The sequence below is a fragment of the Fukomys damarensis genome, unplaced genomic scaffold, assembly GCF_012274545.1.
Source record: "Fukomys damarensis isolate Sample0158 unplaced genomic scaffold, DMR_v1.0_HiC HiC_scaffold_8, whole genome shotgun sequence".
NCBI lineage: Eukaryota > Metazoa > Chordata > Mammalia > Rodentia > Bathyergidae > Fukomys > Fukomys damarensis.
Window position 1 is genome coordinate 13,643,586 of NW_022900920.1, and position 16,210 is coordinate 13,659,795.

At 38.3% G+C, this 16,210-nt stretch overlaps 2 protein-coding genes across 6 annotated transcripts in view; one reads left to right on the top strand and one right to left on the bottom strand.

The window, feature by feature from the left end:
* The window catches only part of Ctbp2 (C-terminal binding protein 2), a 107,023-nt gene extending 100,650 nt beyond the window's left edge, over positions 1–6,373 (top strand). For all 5 annotated transcript variants that reach the window (XM_010621201.2, XM_010621209.2, XM_010621191.3 and 2 more), the window contains 2 exons: positions 213–330; positions 2,764–6,373. In XM_010621201.2, coding sequence (XP_010619503.1) covers positions 213–330; positions 2,764–2,944 — 299 coding nt within the window. In that variant the 3' untranslated portion in view covers positions 2,945–6,373. The remainder of the gene's footprint in view (positions 1–212; positions 331–2,763) is intronic.
* The window catches only part of Zranb1 (zinc finger RANBP2-type containing 1), a 52,296-nt gene continuing 42,292 nt past the window's right edge, over positions 6,207–16,210 (bottom strand). The window contains exons 6-9 of the mRNA XM_033761365.1: positions 10,407–10,527; positions 8,930–9,059; positions 8,512–8,741; positions 6,207–7,416 (exon numbers count right to left, since the gene is read on the bottom strand). Of these exons, the coding sequence (XP_033617256.1) occupies positions 7,198–7,416; positions 8,512–8,741; positions 8,930–9,059; positions 10,407–10,527 (700 nt within the window). The 3' untranslated portion in view covers positions 6,207–7,197. The remainder of the gene's footprint in view (positions 7,417–8,511; positions 8,742–8,929; positions 9,060–10,406; positions 10,528–16,210) is intronic.

Here is a 16,210-nt window from a genome sequence, read left to right on the forward strand (position 1 = left end):
CATCTCTGGACTAAATAGAGAGGGAGCCATTTCCCTTTACTCTCAGCCAGAGTGTAAGTCACAAACTACAAAGGATGGACCCAGAGGAAGTAGTACGGTTCACTTCTGTTCGAGCTGAAGGCTGCCGTTTCCCTCACTAGAAGCCACCAAGTATAATATTGAACTTACTGTGAGCTTAAAAATGTACATACAGTTTAACTCTCTTACTCTAGGTCGCATCCCAGAAAGCTTAAGAAACTGTGTCAACAAGGAATTCTTCGTCACATCAGCTCCTTGGTCAGTAATAGACCAGCAAGCAATTCATCCTGAGCTCAATGGTGCCACATACAGGTGAGAAGAGGAACTGACTTTGTCTCACCAGGAGCATTCATGGGGAGAAAAGCCCAAACCTGGGGAAAATGGATCTAACCTGGACACCAAAGAAAAATCAGCCTTCTCAGCGGAAATTGTGTACTTTGTCCTTTCTTATGTTTTTTCCCAATGCCTAATTGATGAACATGACTTTAGGGAAAAGAGTTATGAAATATAGCAAGAAGTTCTGATTAAAGAGGGTTGAGACCTACATGGCATGCCAGGGTAATTACCCAGATTGGACAGACCAAGTTCTAGCAGTTACTTTCATTGGCAGGCCATTATAAAATCAGAAGCGTTCTTACAGAAAAGGTAAAGATGACATCAAGAATTTTATTAGTAATTTTACTTTCTACTTGAATCTTCTGTCCAAGGAAAACAGTCTGACAGAATTTTAAAGATCAACTAGAGACAATATCCTATCCACACATAAGAGATTGAATATGGCGGAATTTTGGCAGCTGGGGTAAAGCACGTGACTGCAGTGGGTGGGGGTGTATACAAACAAGGTCTGGTAAACATAGCTTCACTTGTGGACGTTTCCATGGCTTTTCCCATCCCCAACTGATCAATTCCCAGGAAAGAGAGATTTTTCATGCATAAAGAAGAGATGGATATAGCCTGGAGTCCAAGGAGAAAGTGTTTGACTTACCCTAATTTAAGGCTTCCCAACCCTGACTGTACTCACATTTGGGGCTAGTTCATTCTCTTGGAGAGATTTGTCCTGTGCACTGTGAGGTGTTTAGCAGTATCCCTGGGCTCCACCTGCTAGATGCCACAAGCACCTCCCTTCCCCAGTCAGGACAAATGAAAATGCTACTGTGTCTGCTAGGACCCATGATGGCTGAATGGGCTGTGCTGTTGCCTCCAGATTACGTGACTGTTTACATGTCATTCTTGTCCTTATAAACATGATCCCATTTATGTGGTTGGCTCACCTTTAAGGACTCAGCTGCATTTGTTCAGCTAGTCCAATAGTGGTGAACCTGACACTCAACTTACTAATGTGTTATTGGGACAAAAGATGTTAATGTATGCAGAGTTTTGTTTGTTTTTCTAAACTATAACATCAGGATTCGGGTTTAATTGCAGTGCTAGCACTCTGCGGTAAATAAGTGAGTTTTAGGTTTACAATTTGGGCACTTGTCTCTGAAAGGCACACCATTACAGCTAATCCAAGATTCATAGCTCCCCCCCCCCCAGAACATTACATGGGCTCTTGAGGGGCCAGTACTGGGGAAATCCTTGAGATTTCTGTGCAGTTTGTTAAACTGGGAGGTCAGAATCTGGGGTAGGGCGCCTTCTACAGGGTGGGGGTGCTATCCTCATTAAATCAGTTGTAAGAAAGGTTTGACAAAGTGGTAAATAAACTCATTCTAAAGTATCTGCCTCATAAATGTATAAATATATTGAACTTGTATTTGTTGTTTCTTAGAACCATTGGCTCTGTTGGTGGCTAAAGTAATGTATCTTTAAAATACCCAGGCCCTGTCCTCCCTACAATATAGAAAAAGCTAACAGCCAGCTTACCAGTTCCCCTTTCTTATCCATGGTCCAAAGGAACACAGCACAACCAGCCTAGGAATCCTGCTTTGTGATTTTGGGGTAGCAAAGCCTTATACACCACGAATTTCTTGCATTTTTTGGAGGCTGTAATTCTTAAAACAAGGTGCCAGCATGGTTGAATTTCATTGAGGGCTTTATTTCTGTGATGGTTACCAAACTAAGTTCTTGTTTCCTCACATGGGTTTTCTATTGTGGGCTGGGGGAGCAGATATTTGCCTTTTGTTTTTGGTGGTATTGAAAATTCAACCCAGTCTTGAACATGCTAGGCAACTGCTTACTATTGAGTTATGTACCCAACCTTCTCAAAATTTGATTTTGATAGTGTCCTGCTGAGTTGCCCAGGCTGAACTCAAATTTCCTCAGCCTCTCAAGTGGGATTACAAGCATACACTCCACGGTTGATCTGCCAAGAGATTAGAATTTCAATAGTCCTTAACAGCACATTAAGGTTTCTGAGATTTCCTGTTGGGAAATCATCAGTTTCCAAGTTTGGAGCCTCTTCTTTTCTTTTTGTACAGTGGATTGAACTCAGGACCTTGAACTTGCAAGGTAAGACGGCAACACCACTTGAGCTAAATCCCTGGCCCCATTGCTGCCTATTTTCTACAAAATTTTCTATTGTTTTTCAAACAGTATAGGCACATAGTTTCTCTAAAGCTACAAAATTACTGGCCTAGTGATTACAGTTTTTAAATGAAGTACCATTGTATCATGTTGTAAAAACAGACTTCCATTTCTCCTTTCTTTGGGGAGAGGGAGGAAAACACACTGTCCCATAATAATGAAAAAGACCAGACCAGACACTGTCCTGGACTCACAAGGCTCTTTTTCCTGTGTGCTCCTCAGGTATCCACCAGGCATTGTAGGTGTGGCTCCAGGAGGACTTCCTGCAGCCATGGAAGGGATTATCCCTGGAGGCATCCCGGTGACTCACAACCTCCCCACCGTGGCACATCCTTCCCAAGCTCCCTCTCCCAACCAACCCACAAAACATGGGGACAATCGAGAGCACCCCAACGAGCAATAGCAGAGAAAGGTAATCATTTGGATAAACTTGGGACCAAGAGACAGTGAAAAATGGATAAACTAAGAGAAAAGTCTTTTGACAGTCTTTTTAACTGATCCTGGACATACACATCCTTGATGTTGCAGTGTTAAACCTACAAGAGCTAGAAAACTGAAGATGTCTGCTATGGAAGCTGAAAGACTAGGACGTGACTTATTAACGACCAACTTCTGTTATTGTGTGTTAAGTTTTTCATCTGTGCATCAAATCACAAAGAATAAATAGAGCTTTTTCCTTTATCAGTCCCTTGGACACAGCAGGTCCTGAGCACCTTGCTCTAGAATGTTGCATCAAGAGTTCCAAACATCAAAATTAAAAAATGTTAAGAGGAAGTCCCCATCTTATGACTTTAGTCCCTTTGGTCTATGGGGGCTTGTTACCTCTTTTTATTAATAGAAGATTAAATTACTACAAAATGGGGAGAAAACTGCCTGTTAGACATCTGCACGAATAGGATTGAAGAGCACGGGCTCCTGTACAGAGAGGTGTGTCTCACATCTGAACTGCATACTGAGCAGCGCGCAAGTTGGTTGTTAGTTCAGTAATACCCTCTGATGATGCAAAAAAAAAAAGAAAAAATATTAAGTTTCACAAGCTGTTTGTACTCAAATATATTTTCTCAGTTTCAGATCCTCAGCTATTTTATTGAGTGGAAAGTCTTGAACTGTAAGGTTCAAGAAGAATAATGTTGCATTTCCTTATGTCTCAGGAAACACTTTTTATGGTAACTTGTCAGATTGTCTATGAACAAACCCACTTTTTTAGACATTGATAAATTCTTTTCTTCACGTGATATTTTATACAAGAACACTTCAGATGTGTTATTAGATGTGACTGATTTTAACAAATCCTATTAGATTTGTATCAACTAGTTACATGTTCTATTCATAGTCTTTTGTGAATCATTGCCTTTTTGTTTAAAAAGATGGCCTATTTTGAGCCTTTGTATAGGTACATTCCTGTTTTTGTGACAAGAGAAAAACTTTAAACTGTCCCAAACAGAAAATAATGGCTATCAGAAGTATGTTTTGTTTTAGTGTGAGTTACCGTTACTGTATTTGTTTATTGTAAAGGTGGACATTTAGCGTTCAGTGCAGTTTTCAATAAAAAGTAATTAAAATTTGTTAAGTTCTGAAATTCAAGTACATCTCACCAATGTAAAAGTTCTCTGCTTGAGATGTTTAAACACAACTGCATTGTCAAGTAGTCAGCCAATTTCATCCATCTCTCATTCCTCCAAGGTTGTGACTTCCCATTAGCAGACTCAAGAATGCTAATAATTACCTCATGTGTTAACAGCGATGAATTGCAATACAGCAACCTCATACAAGTAGTCCATCGTTCTCGATTCATGTCATCCTTAAGATGAAGTCATGTGTGACAAGGTCAATTCCAGAAACAAAGCCCATCTACTTTCAGAATTTTGATTTTAATTGACCCAAAACCAAATTATCTGGCTGAAGCATTAGAAAGGGAAGTAACATTAACTGTTTTTACAGACTGAGAAGTTTAAGTTCACTTAATAGATCTTTTAAAATAGCATTGAACTCTATATTAGTATTAATTCCCACAATTTCAAGAGTCAAACTCCCTCTAAGCTTTTGCTTATTCTTCCCCTCCTATTTACAAACAAAACTAGTATGTTAAAGCATTAGCCTGCCTGGCCTTCTGTCTCCTCATTTTCAGGTAGTAGAAAAATGAAAACTCACATTGGCCTATCACCTCAGTATGCAGACCGTTTATCTTCATAATCACTTATCTACACAATGAAATTTGCATAAAAAGTTCTGTATGACATTGTTCTACCATAACCATTTTTCAAACCTAAGATTGGATAAGCCTAAAAGTCAAAAATAGAAACGGTAAGTCCAAATCCATGGTGTGTCTGGGTTTTAATTAGTTCTCAATTGCTCAAACAGTCCTTTGGAAACAATTATATATAAATTGACTTCAAATGAGAACAGAAACCACCACACTGGTTTCATCCTAGGGGAAAAAAAACAAAATTCAGTTCACACAATTCATGTGTTACTGTCCTAAAGACATTCACATCTGTCACCTACCTGCATATACCTTTTATAAAGGAATTTTTTCTCTTTCTTGCGACAATAATTATGGCTGTTTAATAGTTCAAGAGCTTAAAGAGAGCACTAGTTTACCAAAAGTTTTGGCCTTTAATAGCTAGCCAGTCTGTTATGAAAACTACTTAAAGTTCCATTCCTGTCTGGAGGCAAGGAAATGGAACCATCTTAACTCTTTCCCACAGGGAAGAATGCTGTATCCATCAACAGTACGTGGTCAGAATCACTGATCATAAATTAGAGGGAACTTGGGGAAAGGACACTCACTGGACATAACACAGGATGATGCTGAGTACTGAGCCAGTGATTCTCCAGATAGTGTTTTAGTACAATGTAGACCCCAGACATCAGGTGCTTCTCTCTCCAGCATTTCTCTTTGGCTTCACTTGGGAGGGCAGATTTTGCTCAACAACTGGAACAGGATCGCTGCCCCCAAAGAACTATCCCTGTGCATGGAGAACAGTTACTGCAGATGCTGTTAAGTAGTCAGAATGGTGGCCTTACAAAAACTTCATTAATGACCAAATTAAAAGCAAACCAGTTTCAATTTGTAAGAAAACTACTTAGAACAGTAGCATTTACCAACACTGTAATATAATGACTCATGTATATGGAATCATACTGTAAAAATAACTTTTCTGCAAGTTTTAGCACGCAGCAAAAATGATCCTTCCATCCTGGAAATGCTTTTTACTAAGTGTTCAGAAAAGAAGACCTTGAAGACATACATGACAGCTCAGATATTTTTCTATTTTTAGTATCTCAACGTTGAATTTGAGATTACATACTTTTCAATGCCATCTAAACAGAAAACAAATACTTAAAAGGTTTTCATAGCCTTTCATCAAACGGAAGAAAGTGTGTATGTTTGTGTGCGTGTTTGCTTTTTTGCAAATTCCTTGCCACATCAATAGGATATAAAAGTGCTTATCAGGACACCGAATCGTGTGTTCCTGAGATAGGCCAGAAATTTATCTAGTATTTAGTGTATACCTGAAGTAGTCAAATAAGAACTCTTCATAAAAAGTTTTTCTACCTAAGATTATAGTTTTAACGTTAAATAAGAATGGCCACAATTACCAACATGCAAAAAAAAAAAAATCGGACTACATAGAAATTCATACAATGCATTTACCACCTTATTCCATTTTAAAAATCTTTATTCTGTACTGAACTGGTATTCCCAATCAGCCCAAGCAAAGACATGCCCTTCTAACAGCATTTGCTTAGAGCAGAGGTACTGTGTGATAAAAGACAGGAAGAATCCAAACACCTCTGCCTGGCAATTTGGGAGTAGAACATTTTGGATGGACTCCTAGTAAACATTTCACACAATCCATTCAGTGACAAGCTAGCCTGTTCCCTTTCCATCCAGGGAATAAATACACACAAATGACCACTGCCCAGAGTCTGGAGTAAAAACCCTCCTTTTAGGGTACTCTTACAAACAAATAAATAAATACCTAAATACTGAAAAGGGGGCAAATCAGAAAACCTGAAAGACAAAAAAAAAAGCCTATGTGAAGTTTACTCAATAAAAAACTATTAGTTTTTCTTGGAAGTTTTTTCCCTAAATTGTTTGATTTTATTTTACAGGGCACAACAGGAACTAAATTAAAATAAAAGTTTGTTTATTTTGTTTTACTGTGGATAATTTGTACAAAGTTTCCAAATCTGAGACGTAATGTAAAATGGATCTTTTAAGGTGAAAATAGAATGCCAAGTTCTAATGAAGAGAATTATCTCCAAGGAATAAGAGTTGTCTGCCATGTGCTTTTTGTAAGTGCCCATGCTGCAAAAAAACTTCTCAATAATATGAAGATGCTGGTGCAACTTGTCCTATTACACAATTTCTTACACAACCACATGCGTTACATGTATAGACAGATTTACAATTTGAAAGGAAAAAAGGTTGTCTTAATAAAATTAGTTTTGTTTTGTTTTTAACAAACTAGTTCAACCAAAGTTCGCAGTCTCCTCATGCAGCAGATAAATTATCCCCACTTTGTGTGGATCCAAAAAATATTTCAACAAATCCTGCCCGGTTTGTTTCATTCCACACTACACTCTGCTTGGAGCACCACACTAATTTTGAAAATCACAGCGCTGATGCCTTGGTCTTCTTGATCTGTTTCATTCATCTTCATCATCTTCATCTTCCTCTCCATCAGACAGGGATGTGCAAGGCCGGATCTGTCGGTATCGGTCAAGCCATTTTTCTACCATCTGTGTGACCAGGGGGTGATTTCGCCGCCGAGAGCTTTTTTGCATGGCAACCAGAACGCCCCCTTCAGTCACACAGCAATCCAGCCATTCCCTGAGCAGTTTCTCTTGCTGTTCCTCATTACCTAGCTTTGAGATGAGTTTGAAGAAAGAGAATACAACAGATCAGACTTGACAGGAACAACCTACAGCTAGCTGGTATGACAATGAAAAGGCCAAACTCATAAGCTGTTTTAGCGTGGTTTCATCCTCTTGCCACTTTTCGTAATTAAAAACCAGTTTTTTTTTAAATATCGATGGGAAAATTCTCAGAAAAGGGTTGAACACCCTAGGAGGTAATAGCAAAAGGCCAATGTTCTAATTGATCCTGGTAAAGATAATGCCAGAAAAAGAAAGTCACAACTTCAAACATATGACAAGGTAAGTTTATTCGGTAAATTATGTATAGGCTTAAGTTGTACAAGATATGGTGTATCACTTATTTTTCTCAATGTTGTGATTATAAATGTTTTATGATCATTACTAGTATACTGAATAAAAGATCAATAATTTTATATGAATATGGGTTTCTGAGTATTTTGTACATTCTCTAACTCCTCTGCCAAGTCTCTACTATCTATGCTCACTCTCCTTTGTCTCTAACGATGAACTACCTAGGCATCTAGCCTCAACCAAGCAGCCAGCATTCCTCTTCCAGGAACACTGGCTGATAGCTTTCCAGCTCAACCATAGTACAATCAAGAGCTTTAGAAGAGCTGACAGCCAGGTGTGGTGGCACATGCCTGTAATCCACAGCACTTGGGAGGCTGAGGCAGGAGGATCTCTGTGAGTTGGACGCCAGCCTGAACTACTCAAATGAATAAAAGAGCTAAAAAAACCTTTCTTCCTGCCAGTCCTGCTCATCTTCCAGCCTGCCCTCTTTCCGCTTTACCATTCCCCTTGGCCACACTGGCTTTGGTAATTATGGGAATTCTATAGCTCTAGATGGCAAGACTCACATCCCTTCTTAATACAGTCTCTATCATCCTAGGCTTTTTTCTTGTTCTTAGCATTCATCACCTAAACGCAAGGACTTTACTCCTCAGGTCCTTGCCTGGTTTTAAAGCAATTTTGAAAAGGTGAATTTCAATCTACCAGTCCAAAACTTACAGAAAATTACATTTACTACAGTCACTCAAATTTAATTCATAGTGACAGATAAGATCAACCTGAAATGCTGCTTACCTCCTGAGCAGATAAAAAATGCACGTGGAGTAATTTCCTTTCACTGTCAACCAGAGGCAAAAATGTGATGGTGACATCATCATCTGTGTTCAGGTTAGCACCAGCACCTCGGTTACCATAGCCATCATTTTCCATGGCAACCAAAGCAGAGAAGTGGCCCCTTGTATAGCCAAGAGCAATAGGACTTTTCCAACAAAAACTCTGTTCCCATAACAAAGGCAGATAAACTCCTGTAAAAAGGCAGATAAAAATCACAAACATTCAGGTGGAAATAGCCCAGGCCCCCCGCTTCGTGTAGCACATGCCACTGGACACATGTCCACAAGAGCCACCTGCTCATCATTCTCTCTCTGTTAATGATACAAACTATTATCATACAAAACAAAGACTTCTGAAGTGTTCTTGAATAATGGCTTACCTTGAAAACGAGTATATCCTAAAGTTTCTCCCCGGAAACTCTTATAATACTTTACTCCATAAACTATAATTGGTCGTCTAAGAATATGTGCAAGTACAAAAATGTGTGTCTGTTCCAAACTTGCTCCAGGCTGTACAGAACAAAACAAAAACAGACAATTTATCTTTATAATAAACTATTACCAAAATTGAAGTGTAAAAACTAATACTACCTTCTTCACATTGTCTCATTTTTTTGTTTTTCTGAGACAGGGTCTCCCTAGTTCAGACTAACCTTCAACACTGCAGCCCAGGTTAGCCTTGAACTCACAGCAATCCACCTGATTATCCAAAATGCTAAGATTACAGGTGTATACCACCACCAGCTCAATTCATTTTTAACAAAAAAAAATACACTGTCAAGTTAAACCATTTGACTCCACAAATAGCAAAGTGCAATAAAAATGTAATAGAGATTTACAGTGTCTATGCACAAGTATTCACTACCCAAACTCACTAATACAGTAGATATGGATAATGAGATACCCTTTCCATCTAATCTTAATACCATGCAATCTCAAGAACCAGAGATTCAAACACCAAAGCATGATTTGTATAATCATACTCTGATTAACCGAGAAAGTGCTATACACAACAAAGTCTCCTGAAAAAAAGATGAACTTTCATTTCACAAAGTTAAATGGCAGTATCACCTAATTTGTGAATAGTAATCATCAGCCTATCTTCCAATTACAGTGACTAACAACAGAGCCATGAGGCACACATCTCATGTAGATTAGCCACCGAACTCTGCCCTAACAGCCCAGACATCCCTTCTGGGGGTTCAAAGAAACTACAGTGCTTTCTAGAAAGATGAGTTTGTTGTGTACATATGTGAAATTTATACTTTATTATAATGAATGAAACAAGCATGAATCCAAGGGTATAAGAAGAATGATCCCACACAGTTGTGTTACACAGAGGCTTCATTTACAAAAGAATGACAACAGATAGCAGAAAAGTTTATTCCCATTAGCTCACAGTAAGCTACACTACATCTTTTCCTTTGAATAGGATGAAGTCTCTTCACTGGGACACATTCTAAAGAATGACTTCTGCAATGATCCTGGGTAAGCCCCAGCTCAGATCCAGAACAGGGGCTAACCTGCAGGTAGATAAAATAGAAATAAAACCTCCTGTGTGGAGGAGGAATGGAGAGCAATCTCAAGGTACTTAGAATCATCACAATACCACTTTCATTTTGACAGTTCTTACCACTTAACATGAGAAACACATTACTCTGCAGGTTCTGCAGTGAAAGCTTGCTATGGTCATGTATTTGGCAAACAACAGTCATACCTATAACCCAAGCTGACTGATGCAAGTAATTTTCCTTTGTACCACAATATCTTCAACATGGTTTGTTCAAACAAAGTAAGGAATTAAGACCATATGGCTTACCTTTTTCATAGGAGCAACTAGGCCTGCAGCGTCCTTACCTGACTAGCAAGAGAGAGTATAAATGCCCAGTCTTCTTGCCATTGCTCTTCTCTCAAGGAAAAATGTAAACCAAAGCTCTGAGAATACCAGGATTCCCAATCTTTCCAGCGTGTATAAAACCTAAAAGACGAGACAGTAAAATAAAATAAGCCATGTACAAACTATTTTCAATGTTTCAGTTACTTATTTAATGTAGCCTTTAGGCAATTCATGTGAAGAGATTAATTTTATTACTTTTACTAGGCTTCAATATATTTTTCAAATTAAAAATGCCTCCATTCTGCTAGCAGACATCTTTTAATGTATTTTCAGGCAGAATTTGATTTACCCCATCAAAAACGTTCATCAAATATCAAACACTAGTGATGAGAAGAGTTATTCTCTTTTTTTTGTGTGTGTGTGTGGTACCAGTAATCGAACTCAGGACCTTGTGTTTGCAAGGCAGGCAGCAGAACCACGGAGCTAAATCCCCAACCAATCATCAGATATTTATAGTTATCATGAATACATGGGACATTTCCTGTTTTTACAAAAGTAATGATACACTAATAAGATGTGGCATGTTTGTGACAGATGGTTTTAAGTGTTTCATGTTTGTTAGCCAGTATAGACAGTTGAGAATAATGCTTCTCGGGGCCGGGACTTAGCTCAGTGGTTCTACTGCCTACCTCGCATACGAAAGATTCTGAGTTCAATCCATAGTACTCCCCCCAAAATCTGATGCTCACCTGATAATCTAAAAATTATCGCTGCAAATACAAAAACAAGTCCCTTTTCATATTTAATATCTTTATTAATGTTTCACCCTAATAAATGAGGCAAATCTAAAAATGGATTTCTGGCAGACTAAAGAACTAAAAGAAAAATCTAAACTTTCATTATATAAAATAATAACTAAAACCAGAAATATTTATGCTCAGAACTGTGGCTCACGGTCTTATAAAACAAGCCAACTACAGACCGAAGTAAAGGCACATGTATAATAAACATCACACTCCTTATATTTCAATTCTAGGTAAAAGACAAGAAAACAGTCTGGGGCTAGGTATAAGGCAGGGTATATTCCTAACATGGGAGGCCCTGGGTTCAAATCCCTAGTAGCAATGCACCCTCCCCAAAAAAACAATACACTGATGGGGCCGGGGATTTAGTTCAGTGGTTCCACCGCCGGCCTTATAAGCACAAAGACCCAAGTTCAATACGCGGTACCAAAAAAAAAGAAAAACCAATCCACTGTTGTGGGAAGTTCCAACATAGTAAAGTTAAATTAAATGGCATCTTAGGCATCTGTGTGGTAATTTAATAAAGGACTCTGTAGAACTAAAATAATATAGTTTCTAAAATGAATAAGACATAATGTTCCATAATGTTTTTACTTGGCTAAAAAACATTTTTTAGTCAGGCATAATGGTGTATGGCTATAACACCAGCATTCTGGGAAGCTGGTGATGGAAGATGGCAAATTCATGTCCAGTCTGGGCCAGGGAAACCCTGTCCCTGCAAATTTTTTTTTTTATGTTTTAAAGAACTGGGGGTGGGTCACACTAGTAATCCCAGCACTCAAAAGGCTGAGGCGGGAGGATCTCTGTGAGTTCAAGGCCAACCTGAAGTACATAACACCCTGTTTCAATTAACTAACAACACACCTATGTAGCTCAGTGGGATGGCCTTGAGTTAAATTCCCAGTACTCCTAAAAGAAGAAAAAAATCACATTCTAGGTAACTAAGAGGTTTTGAGTGTTATCTTTTTCAATTTTTATTTTATATTAGTACATTTCTTTTTAATCCCAATGTAAAATATTTTTAAAATAAAAGTATTTTTCTTACAGTAGCTAAGAACTAGAGAAATATATTTGAATTTTTAGACAATGAAATAATTGTTCAATCACCTCCCACATGAAGCCCTTAATTTGAAAAGCAAGCTAGTTCATGAAGAACAGGCAAATATTCTTAATTCAGCAACATGTGAGCACATAGTACAGGGATGCAATTTTTCTTCAACATTCAAAAATAAATTCCATGTTCATGGATTGTAGGACTCAATACTTTCAAGCTAAAATAGTCCCTCAATGAATCTATACATTCTGTACAATTCCAATCACTGTCCTAGGAGGATTTTTGTATAAACTGATTAAGTCCAATCCTAAAATTTACACTGAAATCCACAGCCCTCAGAATGGCCAGCGATTCTGAAAAAGAAACACTAAATTAGAAGACTCCTGATTTCAAAACTTATTTAAAAACTACAAAAATCAAGATATAATCTCATATTGATACAACAGGAGACATATAAATCGAAAATTTGACTTTCGTAGCCAAAAATTTTGATAAGTGTCAGAAAACAGGACAGAGAACAAGTCTTTTCAATAAACAGCCCAAGGATATCCACATGCAAAAAGATTTATTTAGATCTTTATACTTCACATCTGAAACAAAAATTAATTGAGAATGGATCAAAAACCTAAATGTAAAAGTTAAAGTCTTGGAAGAAGAAAGGTGTAGCCGGGGATTTAACTCAGTAGCTCCCCAACCTGCTTCAGAAGTGCAAGGTCCCAAGTTCGATCCCCAGTACCAAAAAATAATAATAATAAAATAAAAAAACATAAAGTTAGAAGGTTTGTAAATCTTTGTGGCCTTGGGCTAGAAAAGAATTCTTTAGATGCAATGCACAAGCAATGAAAGAAAAATACTGATAAACTTAAATTAACTCAAATTAAAGACTGTGGCACCTCAAAAGACTATATTAATAAAATGAAAGAAAACAGAATAAAGACTTTGCAGATTAAACACCTAACGAGGGATTTGATACATAAAAAATATCTACAATTGAATAATAAGACAACTGCTTTAAAAATGAGCATAAGACAGCTGGAAATTTGGCTTAGCATGCTTGAAGCCCAAAATGTATGTGTGTATAATGTGGAATGTTAATTCACCAAAGACAACATATGAATGATAATACATCACTATCACATGAAAAGATGCTCAATGTCATCAGTTACTAAGCAAATGCAAATCAAGATGATTTGCATGTACTACTTCATATATACACAAAAATGACTATATATAAAGGAACAAACTACCAATACACGCTACAACATGACTGGATCTTTTTTATATTTTAAGCTGCATAAAAGAAAGAAGTCCTTCACAAGAACCACATATTTGGGGGTTCTTTACCTGACATGTCTAGAAAAGGCAAATGTAAGACACAAAGTAGATAAGTTGCCTGGGACTGGGGATGGAAAGTAGGAGGAGCCTGATGAAAATATTCTATAATTCTGTTGTAGCAGTAGCTTCACAATTCTATAAATTTAATAATCACTCAATAGTACAGAATAAATCAAATGCATTTTATGGTATACAAATTATACTTCAATAAACCTTTCTCTCTTTTTTTTTTCCGAGACAAGGTCTCACTATGTAATTGAGACTGACCTGGAACTCACTATGTAGTCCAGGCTGGTCTCGAACTCATAGCGATGCTCCTGCCTCACTATGTAATTGACTGACCTGGAACTCACTATGTAGTCCAGGCTGGTCTCGAACTCATAGCGATGCTCCTGCCTCAACCTCCCGAGTGCTGGGATTACAGGCGTGCACCACCACACCCAGCCAACAAACCTTTCTTAAAAAATATCCAAAATCCAGGCTTAGATTCCCTAGCCCTCCAACCACCCCAGGATGCTGGGGATCAAATCCAGAGCCTCATACAATGCTAGGCAAGTATTTTACCACTGAGCCACATCTTCACCTCTTTAGAATTTTTGCAAGACATTTTCATCTTACTTTTTAGCATTTTCATTACATCTGCCCATATGATAGCACATGCATTGGGAGAAGCACAGTTATATATTTGTCTTCCAATAAAAAAATAGCATTTGTGGCAGTTTATATTGAAAAATATAACAACAACTCAAACCTACATGTAACAGTACCAAATAACAAAAACAGCACTAATTTTGTATGAACTGTCCTGGTTTTTTCCTCATTCATAGCCCCAACTGTTCCTCTGAGAAATCATATTAACATGTCAAAGAAAGGCAAGTACAATGCTGCATGTCCGGTCTTCAGAACCAGACTCAGCTCAATATCACGGGTATCCAACAGAACTGCATAGCCACACACACATAAAAGTAGCCTGCCATAACAGAAAAGTGCATTCTCAGTTCTTACTAGAAATTTTACAGGACTTAAAATATATCTTCTACTTGATGTGGATTATCGGCAAAAGGGTACTTCAGGAAAGAATTGCCTTTAAAAAAATGAAACCGGGCCGGGGATTTAGCTCAGAGGTTCGGTGGCCTGCCTTGCAAGCGCAAGGACCCGAGTTCAATCCCCGTCACCAAAAAAAAAAGGAAACCACACAAGTGATAGGTGGGGCCCCACCTCTCCTAGACTGAGCTAAGATCCTATGCTTCTCACCCTTCTCATTCTACCTTATAATAGTCACATGTTGAGCTCATGGAACCCTTGAACTGATAGCAATAACAGCCCCTTTCCTTCCCATTAGCTAATCTCTGACCCACCTCCATCCCTAAGAAAACACAGTAATACCTCTGCTCATGATAGCTTCTGTTTGCAAACAACTTGATTCATAAACAAAAGCATTCAGCAAAACTTTGCTTCCATTCACAAACTCCATATTGGTTGACAAACACGGCCATGGCCATTTTGCCCACACAAACATGAACCCAGCCATCTTCCCCAAAATCATAAAACAAATTAGGTTCATAAACCAAACCAAGGTACCACTGCATAAGGAAGTCCCTGTGATTAGTGCATTCAACGCAGCCCAAACCACCAGGTAAAGGTGTCTCTCAGCAGGGATAAGAGGAAGTGGTGTCAAGCACACTTTGAGGAATCCTGCCTCACTCCTGAGGCACCCTTTTAGAGGAGTAAGGACTATTTACTGCAAGTTCTGCTGAAATACTTCAGTGTCCTTTTTTTTTTTTTTTTTTGGTACCAGGGATTGGGTCCTTGCCAGCAGGCAGTAGAACCACTGAGCCATGTCCCCAGCCTGCCTTCTTTCTCATTGGAACGGCCACTGTAGCATTTATTTACATACTACCTCAGATTACAGTACTCTCTTCGTACTTCTGTGCTGGACATAAGGGACCACAAATGACACACAAGCACCTTAGGATTCTAGCCCAATCCAACTATCAGTGGCAACTCTACTATAGAAGATCACCTATTGCCAGCCTTGCATAACAGGTCAGATAAGCCTAAGCTATTATTACTAACCACAAATGTCTTTAAAAATTTTTAAAAATCACAATTAGGAAAAAACACATTGCTTGCCTTACAATAAAATCAAAAAGTTACCACTAGGGAAAAGACTGTCAGAGGCTGCCTATTAAAAGGGAAAGTTGCCAACTGGTAGATCCACCACAGCTAAACTTCATTAATACAAGGGAACAGATCTACTTCACAGAGCAATCACGTAAACCAAACTTACGGGGCAGAACTGTAAAACCACAATGCCAACAGACTGCTACCGTGGGAACCAAACCATTCTCATCCTTTTAGCATAGGCAGATCTCTCATCAGCCTGCTTGATAAGCATGCAACCTGACAGGGAAGAACAAGACAGGCTAAATAACTACATCCAATGTACCTAGCCAGATAAACTCCCTTACCACAGAAATGGTCTTGTCCATACCACCAGATTAATCGGTAGCATCCACCTCCACTAAAAGGCAACAAAGCCTTTTTCCTGGAAAAAGACTAAATGACTAAGCTATCTATCTGAATGAAACATTTTTTTCCTCTATCTATAATATGCATCCAATCAGATTTA